Below are 15,947 nucleotides of genomic sequence, written 5' to 3' on the forward strand. Positions count from 1 at the left end.
TCCTCCCTACATCAGTAATAGTGATGCTCAATACATAGTGTAGTATATCAAATAGTGTTTCAAAGTAGTGCAGTGCCGTGATAATGTCACCTAAGTGTCCAGTGCCCCCTCTACAAGACGTAACATTATCTTTGGTTGGTAGACAACTAATACATGCTCTGTCTCGCGTTACTTCCGAAGAAGATGTCGCCTTACCTTTTGCGATGGTGTCATCGTACTATGAAAGCATGGGAGCAACAAACGATATTTTTCAAGATCTGCTCAATTTGATATTAAGTTCGGAATACTTGGAACCGTCCATACGATATCTATCGATGAAACTCCTCTTGAAAGAGAACGTGAAAAGCTTAGCAACGGGTATCTTCCCCTGTCCGTATTATAGGAAAGTCCTTGAACTAATTACTGAACAGGGACGTCACCTCACCGCGCTAAATTTGAAAGGCGTATGGGTTAAGGATGAACATCTACCGCTTTTCTATCAACTAATTAAGAATCTCACTAATTTAACTACACTGAATATTCCGTATATAGCAAATGACGAAGTGCTCAAGTTTATAGGAGAACATAATAAAGTGCTCAAATTGCTCGATGTTTCAGGTGAAACAGATATTACTGAAATCGGTATAGATGCAATGTTAACGGGAAACCCACAACTCGCACAGAGTTTAACTGTAGTTAATATAGGAATGTACGGAGAGGAAAATATAGATCACACTGACGTAGCTCTTCTGATACGACGTCTGCCCAATTTAACTAATCTAGGAAGCTATTCGTTTGTAGGCAAATCTATTTATTACATTTATAATAATGACTGCCCTCCAGGATTTAAAACAAAATTACAATATATGCACGATGCACGGACAAACGCAAGGACGATGAAAGCGATAGTCGCATTGTGTCCTATGTTAGAGACAATTTATTTAGAGGAACCCGAGCAAGGCGTCCTACAATTGATAAAGGACTTGAGTTATGTAAATAAAATAAAATTAAACAAATTCCAATGCCACGAACTACATCAGCTGCTTGATAAAATTGGATACAAAATAATGACGCTTATGCTCTCTGCGTCATTGGGTTCATTCAACTTTACTAGGATAGCCGAAACGTGCACCAACTTGGAAAGTCTGGAGTTTTATCAAATACAGACAGCAACTCATGAGGAGGAAGTTCCGTTTAATAAACTGGAGCATATTGAAATAATCGACGGAAAACTTTCAGTACAGTGTTTAAAATATTTAATGACATCGAGCCCAAATTTGAAAAAGCTAATCATAGGGGACGAAATACACCTAGATGATAATGACATGTCCAGGTAATCTTTTATTGTTCGCATTAATTTTCAAATATGCGTCAAATTCAGACGCAAGTACCCTTTATGATATCAAATTTATCCTACTGATGTTTTAATAAAGAGTTGAAGTTTAATAAATTAACTTAAGTGAAAAAGAACCCGTAATTTTTTCGATAGCTCGTATATATATAAATCGAGCGAAAGTTACGATCTTTAAAAATTACGAGATTAAAAAATATATATTAACATTTTTTTAGTAAAATGTATTGAGTAGAATCAATTTGTATTAATTGTTAAATGTAAGTAAACAGCACTAATCACAGTAGCTGACATTAATTTAATCTGCACGTTTATTATGTTTTTATTAGCATCGAGTTTCATAAAGTCAATTAAAATGGTTTTTTTCCTTTCATTGATATTTTGTGACTAATACTTGTGTTCAGTTATTGACACATTGAGATGATCGTAAAACCTAAGATTTTTTTTTATAAAAATTGCGGATTAGTTATTGTTGATAAACTTTCAAAAAACACTTTTCATTCCGCGTTATTGTCAACATTAATTATGGATCTTTGTGGATGTTTTTATCAGCTACACCTAGAAACCATTAAACGGTGCTAATATCTCGGTAATAATTTTTTTTCTCTCTTCTCTGGATTCCCTTCTAAAATGGCTCTATGTGGTAATCAGTTTACAAAACATTAAAAAAATTATAAATATTTATTTCAGAATGCTTCGTCGCTACAACTTCCCGAATTTGGAAGCTATATGGTTTCCTAACGCGCCGCGACTTACACGCGACACCGTGGAACTCCTGATCGAAAGCTGTCCGAAGCTGCGAAGTCTTGGGCAGCTCAGCGGCTGGCGGTTCACTCCTGACGATATGATGCTCATGCGAGCCATTTACGCGAGTACAAACACCGACATCATGCTGTCTCCACTCGGCATATTTCAACAAGGCAGATAGTTACACGTATACAATTGAACTATTCATAATTTATGTTATATAAGTGCATAATATTTATTTATTATTTTACAATTTAATGTGAATTTTAATTATTTATTTTCTAATTGGTTGTTGAATTAAAGATCATATTATCTAGATCAGCGATCTCCAATCTATGATATGCATACTTCTGGGGATATTCGGCTGACAGGCGAAATATTGAAATTAAAACGGTTAACTTTTATGAACTTAATACTTTCGACCATGTCAACGAAATAATCAGGAATAAATTCATAGTGAATTTATAAGCTGTGAAGGAAGGATCTTAATCATCATTTCAGCTGTAGGAAGTCAAATGCTGGACATAGACCTCCCTGAAAGTTTTTCAAAAACACCGATGGAAAGTGACCTATATCCAGTGTCCTCCGATGACTTTAACGAGGTGGAAGTTACGCCTGGTGTGTATCTAAGACATCTATTTTTAAATTATCAACCAGTTAGAGGATTTAGGCGGTCAAGAGTGAACATCAGCCCATATCTGTAACAAGCTTTTAAAACAGCATTCGCAGGATCATAAAAAAATTGAATAGGTTATAATTGAATAGGGAAAAAAGTCAATGCATTTCAAAGAGGCCTCCCTAAACCGATTCGTCAATCCCGAGCACCGCACCTGACCCTGTTCCCTACAACGCGACGGCTCGGCACCAACATGCTGAATCTTGGGATGCTGAGAAGTTACGTCTCATATCCTAAGTTTTCAGTATATAGTTTAAAATGAATCTTATAACTAAAAACTAACTATGGTACTCGATTATATGCCTGGTAAAATATTAACACATTTTTAATAATTATAATATCAGGGGACGGTAGTAGGTAGCTTATAAACGAAAAGTTTTATTAAAGTGGACACGGGAACGAAAAAGGCAGGCAAACCCTGTTTTAGATAATGGAATTTATGTCACACTAAAATATTGTATTATCAATAAATGTTTTCTATTACCATCGTAATGTTTTTTTATATTGTAATAATCCAGGACTTAAAAATGCTATGAATAGCTAAACTATATCTGTAAATTTATTATTTTATTTATTTGTTAAAATTGTTTTGATCCATAGTAAATAGAGGAAAAAAAACAATTCATATGGTACAAAAAGCGGTCTTATCCCTCGAGGCGATTTCTACCAGTCAACCTTATTTTTACCTATTGTCGTCGTTGTTTCAGCTCATAAAAGCCCAGTGTATGGCATAGCCCTCCCTCAAAGATCTATTAGGGAATATAACATAATTGCCACGTTTGGTAGTCGGGTTGGCGATCGCAGTGTGGCGTTATGGTACGCAGACCCTGCTGCCCATCCTCTGAAAACTTGTAATTGAGCATTGGCAATCCTATATAATGCACAAAGTGTGAATTATATAAGATTGTGTCCCTCGACGAGCGACCTGCGATCTACGATCACATGTCTCAGTCCTCTTCCGCTTTTGCTACCACTACTCAGTTTGCTATTAACCTATACTTTGTTGAAATAAACCTTATACACTGTATAAACATGATAAGCATTTCACATTCCTTCTTCCCTCTTGGACTATGCTTGTGACAAGCCGATCTAGATAAACTTTAGATGAAGGTACATCTTTTTACAGAATAGTTGGTCCACCCTGATCTAGATTATTTTACGATTTTTTAAATATAATATTTGAATCAAAAGCTGAAAACTTATTTAAAGGTTTGTTTAAAATGGGAATATAAAAAAATCATGAATACGAATAAAATTTATTACTAAAATCGATTTTATTAAATCATTAAAATTGTGTACGTTATAAGTACGCTTTGATCACACATACATAAAAAGTCAATAATTTCATTAAACAGTCCTACAAATCAAATGGATACTGTCAAATTTGATATCAGCGAATAGAATTAATATTTTACGAATAAAATAATAACTACGATTGATTTCATTAAATCATTAAAAAATGTGTACATTAAAAGTACGCTTTGATCACACATAATTAAAATGTCAATAATTTGTTTTAACAGTCCGACAAATCGATTGGGTACTGTTGAATTTAATATCAGCGAATAGAATGAATATTTTACGAATAAAATTAATTACTACGATTGATTTCATTAAAACATTAAAAATTGTGTACATTAAAAGTACACTAATTGTATTTGACAGTCTTAAAAATCAAATTTAACTGTCAAATTCGATAGCAGCGAATAGGACAAAATTTTTTTTTGTAAATTTTTCAATATGAAAGTCATTATAGTTATATTGCGATTGCAATAACAAAACACATTTGTCAAACTAAACTTGGAATTGGAATTTGTAACATTGTCAGTAAAAACTAAAACATTTTTGATTTACGAAATAAAAGCAGATAATAAAAATTAAAAAATCTTAATTATTCGAGTATAGTTGTCGACCTTGTTTTTATTCGGCCATTTTTTCCACGGGCGGTGTGTTCTCTCGATTAGACTCTTGTTTACCTTTTTGTTTCATCCGCATTTTGTACATTTTGCATTCGTCAGCACATTTTGTAGTTATTATACTTCTGTAAATCAAATGTAATTTACAATATCCTGTTCTTATTAAAATTTTAATTATGAACGGCGGTAATCGACGACGCCAGTGGTTGATAGTGTTCCTTAGCCATCGCTTGGCCATCAGCCATAAATAAAATAAGCAAGGATTAACGAAGACCCTTTTATATAAAAACCTTAAAAAATGTTTTAGCTTTAATTTAAGTATGATATAAAAAATATTTTTAAATTTCATAGGGTATTTATGGGGGCTGTAGTATATTCACAACTTTATTAAATGTATGCATTCATTATCGCATGCTGACAATCTTGTACGGCTATAAAATAATTACAATTAAGGTGTATGTGTATGGTTGAAGATGGGCAATGGTGCCGAAACTTTCTCGAGTGATCACGAGCCGGTAGACGGCTTGGATAAGATCCCTGCTAGGTTGACGAACAACGTGATTAAAGTCATAGGAAGTCGTGGATGCGAGCAACGCAAGATAGATCTTCGTGGCAATTTTTGGGTAAGACATTTGCTTTCTAGTGTGTGTCTATCCGCGGCGAGTTAAATAGAAGAAAATGAAAAAAAATATATTTTTAAAGTAATAATTTTAACGGATTAGAAAAAATTGCGTTGCAAATTTTACACAGCAAGGGCATTAGCGATAGAAAACGGGTATGTTTCTTGAGGGTGATGTCGTTCAAAATATATGTTGCTCAACAACGTATTAATATTAACAATTGGCTTTTAGTGCGTGATTTCTGTTTAATATATAATAAATTAAAACTAATATTCACCCTTTAGCATTTCTCCTTACTTTGAGCATTAGCTCAACAGTGCTTAATATTGTATCTTATTAACGATTAATTAAATCATAGTTAAATCAGACAGACTTGTAAAACTAACCTGACTAGATTACTCTTGACCTTAAATCTAGACGTAATTTCTATTATGACGTCAGAGACGATCTTTGGATCGAGGCACATTTTAGCTGGCTTATTTTTGAAGGCCGGTGACCTTTTACCAGTCAAAGAGTGTGTCGCCAGAACCCTGAAAATCAAAATAGTTATTGTTAAGGAATAATGTACTGAAGCTTCGCACGACTGTGGAAATCTTCATTATATTATTTCCGCAAGTGTATAAATAGCCATGTAACTTTGACAATACAAGCATTCCGTTATAACGTTCCATATGAAACAATCGCGCAGTTTACTTCACACAACAGTATTTTATTTCAATTGAATTTAAAATCTCTCTTTATGTTTAAGGTTCTCTATACATACCTACATACATACATACATACTCGTACTCTTCGATAAAGACATCGTTCTGCAAAACCCATCCTAGTCGATCAAGTTTATACCTGGGCATTAAGTTTACCGTGATATTTTTTGTGTGTTTTGCCAAATAAATTGCCGGGTACTATACATCTTGGACGTACGTAATGAAAAATCAATGGCGTGTCGATACACTAGTATATGGTAGCAATGTTACTTCCGAAAAGTTAAATCATTTATTATTAATTATAAACTAAAAGAATACAACTTTGCTTCCTCACATCGGGCCTTTGTCGGGCGCACTCACACGCATAACACTAACACTCAAGATAAGCGGTAACATCCGCTGCGGACGCGTTCTAACCAGGGTGGCTAGGAGATGCCCGTGTCGCTCTCGACTGCCGAATAGCCTTGCTTCGTACAGATTGAAGTATACAACTCTCACAACACTATATACCTACACTTGTATAAACACACTACACCTCTTCGTGTAACTCGAATACGATTTGCCAGAGTAAACTTTTAGCTTGCGGACCTCCCGTTTCGGCGAACTCAGTTTCAATAAAGCACACATTTAAAATGGCTAGCGGCGTCAATTCAAACATATAACATACTAACTTTGGTTATATCGTCATCAAACATTAGTAATAATTTTGAAAATTGACAAAGAAACTAATAAGTGACTTTCATTTGATTCACAGACAGACTTCATAGGTTTAGGTACATACTCGGTAACTAAATAAAAACATGATGAAATTGATTTAAACGCAATATTCAGAAAATATTATAAATGGGTATAAAAATAATAAAAAATAGAAAGAACTAAAGTAATGATAAAATAATAAAACGTTTTACAACTATAATTATTTATCTAATTAATATAGATAAAAAAACTAAAGTCATAATTAATATACATTTAAAAAAGGAAGAATTAACCTTTAGTTAATATTCCTTAATAGTCCAGAACGGAATAAAGTTTTATTTTCTTGAAAACTGTGGTTGCTGACAATTGGAGTTCTTCATATAATTTTGATTTTAAGGGTGTTTACATGTAGTTAAGTATCTATCCCTATAAAATATAATAAGGTAATAAAACCCGCAAATATTTTTTATATTTATTCATAGTGGTTAAATACGATAAGAAATTACTGTTTCTTTTATTTAAATAAAATATAATTTAGGTATCTCAATACATTACCTCCTAGGGAAGGTTGCCAACAGTAGAGTCCTTGTAGCGATGGTATAAGACCTCCAGTTTACGTTTTTGTATTTGTCCTTGTGGATCAAAGTTTTGCCACTACCTATAGGAATCTAAAAACAAAAGTAAATAAAATTCTGTGAATGTTAAAAGAAAATATGTATTGATCGATATGTCCAAATTGTAATCTCGATAACATCACAAGGTAAAGTCGAAGCTCTATTTACTGTTTTTTTTTTTTGGACCGGACTTCGCTTCTACCCAATTAGATGGCAGGAAGTGGAGGGCGCCTAAGACCTCTTTTGGTAAGCAGCGAAGCTCGTGGGCCACCGAGAGAGCCACGGGTAGGGCTGCATACTATTTTATCGGAATGAGGGGCCGGCGAGCACTTACATCGCTTCGGTGAACGCTTCACGGAGTGAAAAGGCTCAAGGGCCCCCACGAGGGGACATCGTTTAGGCTGTTACTCATCGATAATACCAGTTGAGCATTGCGACACAAGGGCACCCGAGAGGGCCGAACCTCGGCTTGGATGATTACTATTGCCTGGCTAATGTCATCACTACCACTTTAGAAAGTGTTAGCGCTAAAAGAAGTGGCGGAAGGAACTCTAGTAACGCATCTATCGGATATAATCGGGGGTTGGCGTCCCATGTGATATACGATCCGACCTCGTTTCCGAGGTCTCTGTTCCGAACCGAAACCGGTTGGTTATCGAATGGAGATGATGATGGTGTGCAGTGCACGAGGCTTGTCTTATAGTCATAGCGTTTGAATGTGTTGGGTGTAATCGTATTGCAGGTGGCGGCACCTACAATCAATTACTCTGTGTGCGGCACAGCCAAAGTAATGAATCGCCCGTTTAAAGAACTGCACGATTGCTAAGTTTCATGTCAACACGCAGGCGTACTTACTACGGCGTAATTGTTGCCTTTTACATAAACATGTTCTACAAAACCTGGAGTCTGAATGAAGCGCGAATTAGCACGAGTGAAGCACAGGCTTGCACATGAGAACAGGTCTGACACGGTTCTAAACGGTTGTATATAAAACATTGATTCACATTATTTCTGTTTAATTTTTGAAATAAATTCTTGATTATTCATAAACTGTACAAACCAAATACTATTTGACTAATTTGGATTATGGTTGTCTGAATAAGATATGATGAACTATTGCCCCAATCAGAACCATTATAACCGACTGGCGTGGGAAAATCGTGTTCAGCGCTCTAGTAAGTACTAAAGTGATAATTAATTTTAAGAATTAATTCTCGTTTTTAAAAACACATGTAAAAAAAAATATATCTTACTAGGGAAAACGCGAAAAGAGGAAAGGGTTTTACCTATAACAAATTTAATAATACTATGATAAATATAGCGGAAAACTGTGTGTCATTGTGATATAAAATAAAATGTTACAGATGATAAAATTTTCCATGTAAATTGAATCGAACTGATGCCAAATTTCGGCAAAGGCGTTTTCATTTTAACAATGGCGGCAGAACTTTACGACATATTCGCTGGGCAGAGTTAATACCAAAATTGTGAAAATAACATTACTGGCTTTCAATAAGTCTAAAGATAACATCTACATGCATCTGTTGTTAGCACAAAATGAATGCGGTCTATTGCTTTTATGGTTTTCGTTTACACCTCGATTTCAAATAATATTTTCTTGATTTCTCTTTTATCTATGACTATGTTTTTCGGACAACGATGTTCACTGAAAAGTCTAGCAACTAAAATATGGGTACGGCTTATTACGTGAAATGCAATTGGTAAAAGCACTATATTAACTTTGTCAGGTGAATAAAAATACTGTGTTGTTGTAATAAAGACGAAAGATTAATGTTTAAAATCAAAGATAATATTGTTTAAACGGAATAATTCTTTTACAGGTTAAAGAATGTTAATCAAGTTATATTTACCCATTCCTCTTCTTTATTGTTTTCTGTCTTCCGGGCGGGAAAAACATTTTCTTTGTCGTATTTATTGGTAATGAGGACATTGTCGTCTGATCGGTCTGAATCCATACATAAACTTTTATCGCTTTCTTCACCTTCAGACATGGGCACCGTATCATTGTTTGTTTTGTCGAAAATTGTTTGATCCAATTGTTCAGTTGTTAATGTATCAGAGAACGAAGGTTGCCGAGATTTAAGATTCTTTATCATATGATATAATTTTGCAAAAGTGACATTCATTTTTAGAATTTGTTTGACTGGGGTTTGATGGTTTGCTTTTACAAATCCGTTTGGCGGCGTGGTCCTGCGGATAGAGTCTAGTGAGGATTTTTTTTGTGATTTTTTAATGTTTATTGTATTACCATATTTGCATTTTGGCTTCTTATCTACGGCATTTGTTTGACGTGGCTGTAGAACATTCGGGATTATTGCGTTAGGCCTGTGTACCGGTAGGGGACCTTTTTTTACGGTTTTTTTATTACTGTATTGCTTCATTGTCTGTGGCGGCTTCATCTTTTTGCTGTCTTCCTAAAAAAACATCACAACACTTTAGTTAATCATATTAACTTAAAGGAACATTTATGAAAATTAGTTAAAAATTGATTCGAGTATGTTGTGTTATGTTAAGCTAGTAACTAAAAAATGACTGCCAAACCATTTAAATTCCGTAGAATTGACATATTTTTGTAAGAGATGTGCATTTTACTATACTTTAAAAACAATTCTTCTACATCGTTTTAACGATAAAAAAATCAATTACCTGCTAGCTTTACCTGCCTCGGTCCATAATTTGTTAACACATAAAAAACTGAAATTTTTTAATGATGCGCTCTGTTTATAAATTCCAGAATTAATAATGTTTTCATAATTTTAATTGTGTTGATTTTTTAATAACATTGATATTTAAAGCACCTTTATAATACTATCAACTTATGGTTTTACAATGGAGCGCCCGTATAAACAAAACTAAACCAATTCATAATGACCAATTCATGACGACTTGGACGACATATTCAGATAGCTACAAAGCGGCTGCTCTTTGAACTCACGGAAACATCATATGCCGCTTAAAAAATGGCTTTACATTTATTTGATTCGCATAAAAATATAACCTTAGTCTAAAATACTAAAATATTCATATTTATTTTAAATATTCATTATTATTTTTATTCGGTGGCCGCAATGATTGAAGTTACTTAGTATTGCTGCATGAAGGGAGCGGCTGCAAGTGCCCCTAAGAGAGCATTTTGGCTTGAACAGTCCTTTGAAAAACATAAAGCATTTTAGTCTTGGAGGTGACAATGATCCGAACTATGGCACCATTGGTTGCTGTTATAGAATAAGAAAAATTAAATACGACTATATACCTTAACGTCATCAGACTCCGTGGAAACGTTCACATCACTGGGTACCCACGAAGAAGCACTGGATGAAAAATCCACGTTTTGCTGTCCACTCGGTTCACCTTCACCTTCTTCCGTGTTTTGTTCAGTAGCAGGCTTGTTTTCCGCAGGTACGTTTCGCCCATCTGTTAATTGTACGAAATGTTTAGTTTAATTATATTAAGAGGATTTTTTTGCAAATCTTAATTAGTTGTTACAAATTTCTATCACACTCAAAGAAGCTGTTTACAAAATTTGAGGGGGTTAATCATCGAGTGTGATAAGTAACACGGGGACACAATGGGATCTTTCAAAACGTGACGATTGACGTTAAGTATGTACTTTAAAGACAATTATAGATATCTCAGACTAGTCAAGAACCAAGCGTCATTGTACATCTAAATAAAAATAAATTAAATCACATATAAACTCCATGTTTTTATTATTCATTGGCATTACTAGGCAGCTTTTGTCTAGCTTTTGTGACATTATATTTCCAACACCAGAACAGTCTCAGAAATCGCAACGCGGTAACGCTCCCCCCCCCCCGTCTCCCTCCCTCTAACCGGAGGGGGGGGGGCGTACTTGTGTTACTTTGGGTTAGAGGTTTAGAAAAATGAAATTTCCGGTGACATATATTTTGGAGTACTCGAGAAGTATTCCTTCGTCAGTTTTTATATTACGGATCTGTATTGTAGACTGGATATTCTGGCGGATGATAATGTAATAGTAAATATGTTAAAACCATACTGACTACAGTACAAACAAGTTTTTATAAATATTCTTTTACTATTAAATTGATCAAAAAGGGATAAGTCGCCGCATGCAGGGAGCGCAAGATCGGTCCTCGTGGTGAAATTTATGGGAGGTCTATGCCTTGCAGTGAGACATATATCAGTTGAAATGATGATGATGATGGAATTAACCGAGTAATGATATTCATAACTTACATGTTACTAAAACAAAATAATTATTCATGAAATGACATATCGTATGTCGTGTCGTGATCACTCGTTACCTCTCAAGTCCTAACAACCAAAGTTACGTTTCATACTCATTAACAAAATACGGTTTTGATTAATTGGTAATTTTTTATTATTTGTAAAAAAATTATTGAACTGTTGTTATTTCTTACTTAATTTATTTAAGTGATATAGGAAGCTTGTGAAATCCTTGTATTTTATAGACGTAAGAACCGTTAAGAAGCGCGTTTACGAACGCGGGAATGATCTACGGTGATTTAAAAAAGAAAGGAAGTTAATACATTGAATGACTTCATATAACAATGCATTTTTTCGTTACCGTTACCTTAAAATCCTCGGAAATAATAATACCATAAACAAAATTTTACTTCTGTTATAATTAATTAGTAATATTTTGTTCTGACGTGAACACTGTATTTTTTTAGGGAATTATTTATTAAGAATTGTACGAATAGAACCATTATAAGTACATAAGGTTAAAATTGGTGGAATAACTAATATAAACTAGCTCGATTAGTGTAATACACAACTGCTCTCAAATGAGCTCTAAAAATAAACCAGAACTAACTTCGCCTTATCACATTATAACATGTTCCATTTTTAAAATAACTAAATACTAAGAATATACTAGTATGAAAATATGAAATTATGTCATACATATTGTGTAAATTAAAAAAAATGATAGAACAATAACAAATAGATAAACAGACTCACTTGGCAATTCCTTTGGATTCATGTTTTCTACGGTATCTCCGGTTGCCGGCATCTTAACTTGCGAAATCTCGTGTTCCACTTTCACCATCGATCTAGAGTTGACACCACGACCACTACTCCACTCAGCAATGAGCCATTTCTCAATTTTTTCCTTCGAAGACATTAAAATATCATATCACACCAGCCAGTTCCGAACGAATGAAGCCCTTCCTAAAAGTGCATTACATCGGTCTCAGGTAAAAGTTTCATTACGCACCCTTACTGCGTTATTATTGCATCCCCCGCCCCGTCTTCGTCGGAACAATAAGTTTCGCCAACGGCCCGGCCGATAACAAAAACTACTGTTTTTTTGCAAGGGATTTCTAAGTAAGTCCCAAACGAAGATACGTTTTATTGCACCCATCGCCGACTTCGTTGTGCGTTCTTAAATATTTTAAAACAATAAGCCTATTTATGCCTTGCAATTATTTAAATAATTATTCTTAATGTACTGTTTGAAATAGTTTATCTATTACTAGTTGAAATGTTATTAAATAAATATAAAACGCAAAAATGCAAAGCGATGTTTACTAAAGACAAAAAAATGTTTAAACACAACATTTGAAAAATGGCTGACTTCTTTATAAAAAGTATAAACCGATAATAGCAACCAATTGATCTGAAGAAGACTCCGAGACTCTCGAGTCGCCTAACGAAACACGTTTCAGGTTACAATCCAAGTCAGGATATCCGATCGGGGGCATTTGGTTAATGGTGCATTAGCCTAGGAGACCTAAGCTTCTCCCCGCCGGCGTGAGCGTCGTTTGTTACGCCGACGACACGCTGGTAGTCGCCAGCGGGGACAACTTCGAGAGGACCAGGGAGCTCGCCGAGCTTGGGACGGAAGTCGTCGTCGCTAAAATACGCGGGCTGGGGTTGGAAATAGCGCCAAACAAGACCGAGGCGCTATGGTTCCACCGGTTGCCTCGAACGAGGGAACCTCCCGACTCGCGCGTTCGCGTCGGTGGGCACGATGTCACGGTGGGGCGGTACATGAAGTACCTCGGCCTCACTTCGCTTCGCCCTCACTCGGACAGTCGCTGGGGCTTCGAAGAGAACTTCGATCGCCTCGTCCCCCGGATTGAGAGGATAGCGGGTGCCATGCATAGACTGCTGCCTAATCTCGGGGGACCCACGGAGGAAGTCCGCCGCCTCTATGCAGGGGTCGTACGGTCCGTAGCCTTGTACGGGGCGCCCGTGTGGGCAAAAAGGCTGGCGATTCGACGCTGTAGAACTAAGATCTACAGCGTCCAGCGGAGGATGGCCATACGGATCGTACGTGGATATCGCACGATATCGTTCGAGGCGGCGACAGTCCTGGCGCGCTTTCCGCCCCTGGACATTCTAGCGGAGTCGGATGCGAGGGTCTACGATCAAGTCCGCAACCGTGTGCTCGAGGCGGTCAGATGGCAGGAACGGCGCAGGGCGCTCGCGACGTGGCGCGCTAAGCTCTCGGAAGAGCGCTATGCGCGCAGACGCGTCGTTGGAGTGATCCTGCCCGTCTTCGAGGCCTGGATGCAGCGACGAGACAGAAGGCTCACCTACAGGCTTACGCAGATGATCACCGGGCACGGTTGCTTTGGTGATTACCTGTGTAGGATTGGTCGCGAAGCGACGGCGAACTGCTTCCACTGCGGAGGAGCCGCCCAGGATTCCGCCTCGCACACGTTTGCGGTCTGCCCGGCGTGGCAGTCGGAGCGGCGGATTCTGGCGGACGAGATCGGACAGGACCTTTCCTTGCCAGCAATCGTGTCGGCGATGCTGAGTGGGTCATCGGCGTGGAGGGCCGTGGCCTCTTTTTGTGAGACCGTCATGGTCCAGAAGGAGGCAGCCGAACGGCATCGGCAGAGGACAGATCCCGCTCGGAGACGACGCCGTCAGCGCAGAGACGTGCCTCGCGACGGTCCTAAACTCCCACTAGCTTCGGCGACTCTGAGGCGGACGATGGTTCGACGTGGTCTCGAACCATCGTGATAGTACCACGAGGGTTTCGGGGGTAGCGTATCCACGCATACCCCAGGACGGGCTATCGAAAAATAGCAAGGCGCAAGGGAAGACCGCGTGGCGATCCCTGACCGGGAGATACCGCGGTCCCCCGTTTAGCACAGAGGGCGACCACCGGGGGGGTTTTAGTGGGTAGGAATCCCACATACCCCTGTCCTCCCCCCAGAGGCAGGGCATCTTGAATACCAGAAGATTTCCCCAACCGAAAAAAAAAAGGAGACCTAAGCTTTATCATCATTTCGAACGCAGGAGGTCCACTGCTGGGAAACATACTACTGTGCTTTTTGTGCCCATGGTATCTACTCCATGGCCGCTGCGGCCATCTGTTCTTCTCGCCTGCCCTCTGCTATTTCAACTTCGCAATCCACTGGGCTGTGGCTGTTAATTTTGTTCGTTTACAGATTTTCTAATTCCTGATTCGATCTCATGACAAAGTAATGCCCCATGAAGGGGTCGTTGGGCGATAGCGAGTTTGCCAATGAGCCCCTAAGACTTTTCCATTTTAGTACTTAAACATAAAAAGCATTTTAGAATATGCTAAATCTATAATTATTTTGGCCACACCGTTTTTGGTCTTTATTCTTACATGACTAAATTGCCACTGAGGCCCGATGTAAGATACCAAGTCTCAAATCTGTAGGACTTCACGTGTAATTTACATATTCATAGACTTTCGTATAAACTTAGTTCAAATTCAGTAGCTTCCAAATCTTTTGAAATAAATAATTTCTCGTACTTATTAACTGTAAAGAGATCCAGGCTGGCTAGGCAAAAAAGTATATTAAAGTATTTAACTTTATTTGTGTAAACTTCTTAAAATATACGGAAAAAAGCCCAATAGATTTATACTATACTATATATATTAACTAATATAAATTTACATCAAAAAAGGAACGGCGAAATGTAATTGTGACAGGGGGAAATTATGAAAACGAAATATAAACACTCACCCTGTAAAATGTCTAAATTTTAACCAAAACTTAGATGTTAAAAACCGTTTATGACTTAATTATTCTAATTAACTTGTAATAATCATATTTTTAGAATATACGTCTCTGCTTGACTATTACACACCATAATAAATTACGCGGGCTCAATGTTCTTTAGTGGATGTCATATCTTAAAGAGGCTTAATTTTTAGATATGAGGGTATTCTCTTAATAATTTCCTGCCAAACTCCTCGCATTCGCTATACGTTCAGCAATTGTTAACATTTACCTTAAAAAGCCCTTTAATTACAGTTCGTTACTTAAATTAATTATAAACAGGACATGTTTTAAAAATAATACCAGAACTGTAACAACATTTACAGTGAAAAATGGTTCACGCGCCAAAATTCACTATATAATATACGGTTATATAAATGCAATCGTTAATATGTTTTTATTTATAAATAAATATTGAAAATTAAAGATTTTTATGTTTACTAGTTTTCGTAAGAAAAGAAGCCAGCTCAAGGGCGTCCGAGAGCATGTACGCCGATATATGGAAGGAATAAAAGCTGAAGCGCTGATTTTTAATACTGTTAATGGAAAACAACGATATTACCACATTCTCAGTTCGACATTACTACACTGTATGATAGTTTATATAAATAATGAAGAATACTTTTATA

General features: G+C 36.8%; 2 protein-coding genes across 2 annotated transcripts; one reads left to right on the forward strand and one right to left on the reverse strand.

Annotated features, from left to right (window-relative positions):
- On the forward strand, positions 1 to 3,199 carry LOC137918789 (uncharacterized). Its single transcript, XM_068761689.1, has 2 exons — positions 1 to 1,312; positions 2,021 to 3,199. Exons 1-2 carry the CDS (start codon positions 84 to 86, stop codon positions 2,256 to 2,258), a joined length of 1,467 nt encoding a protein of 488 aa, XP_068617790.1. The 5' UTR covers positions 1 to 83; the 3' UTR covers positions 2,259 to 3,199.
- Positions 3,200 to 4,046: 847 nt separating this feature from the next.
- Positions 4,047 to 15,358, reverse strand: LOC137918785 (early boundary activity protein 2-like). The gene is made up of 7 exons (XM_068761686.1): positions 15,283 to 15,358; positions 12,290 to 12,499; positions 10,578 to 10,738; positions 9,175 to 9,738; positions 7,245 to 7,357; positions 5,676 to 5,819; positions 4,047 to 4,794 (listed from the first exon to the last, which is right to left on the reverse strand). The coding sequence occupies exons 2-7, from the start codon at positions 12,450 to 12,452 to the stop codon at positions 4,674 to 4,676; spliced, it is 1,266 nt and encodes a 421-aa protein (XP_068617787.1). The 5' UTR covers positions 12,453 to 12,499; positions 15,283 to 15,358; the 3' UTR covers positions 4,047 to 4,673.
- Positions 15,359 to 15,947: the final 589 nt, after the last annotated feature.

This window comes from Battus philenor, unplaced genomic scaffold, assembly GCF_028537555.1.
Source record: "Battus philenor isolate CCGP_79_NKW_IND1 unplaced genomic scaffold, ilBatPhil1.0.hap1 SCAF_15, whole genome shotgun sequence".
Classification (NCBI taxonomy): Eukaryota; Metazoa; Arthropoda; class Insecta; order Lepidoptera; family Papilionidae; genus Battus; species Battus philenor.

What these genes read in the sequence shown, in the direction of transcription:
- LOC137918789 (XM_068761689.1), top strand. Translation starts at nt 84, where the DNA reads ATGTCACCTAAGTGTCCAGTGCCCCCTCTACAAGACGTAACATTATCT. An exon ending in GATGATAATGACATGTCCAG is followed by an intron (nt 1,313 to 2,020) that starts GTAATCTTTTAT and finishes TATTTATTTCAG; the next exon opens with AATGCTTCGTCGCTACAACT.
- LOC137918785 (XM_068761686.1), bottom strand. Translation starts at nt 12,452, where the DNA reads ATGTCTTCGAAGGAAAAAATTGAGAAATGGCTCATTGCTGAGTGGAGT. An exon ending in GAATCCAAAGGAATTGCCAA is followed by an intron (nt 10,739 to 12,289) that starts GTGAGTCTGTTT and finishes TACAATTAACAG; the next exon opens with ATGGGCGAAACGTACCTGCG. An exon ending in GTCAAGAGTAATCTAGTCAG is followed by an intron (nt 4,795 to 5,675) that starts GTTAGTTTTACA and finishes TTTGATTTACAG; the next exon opens with AAGTATAATAACTACAAAAT.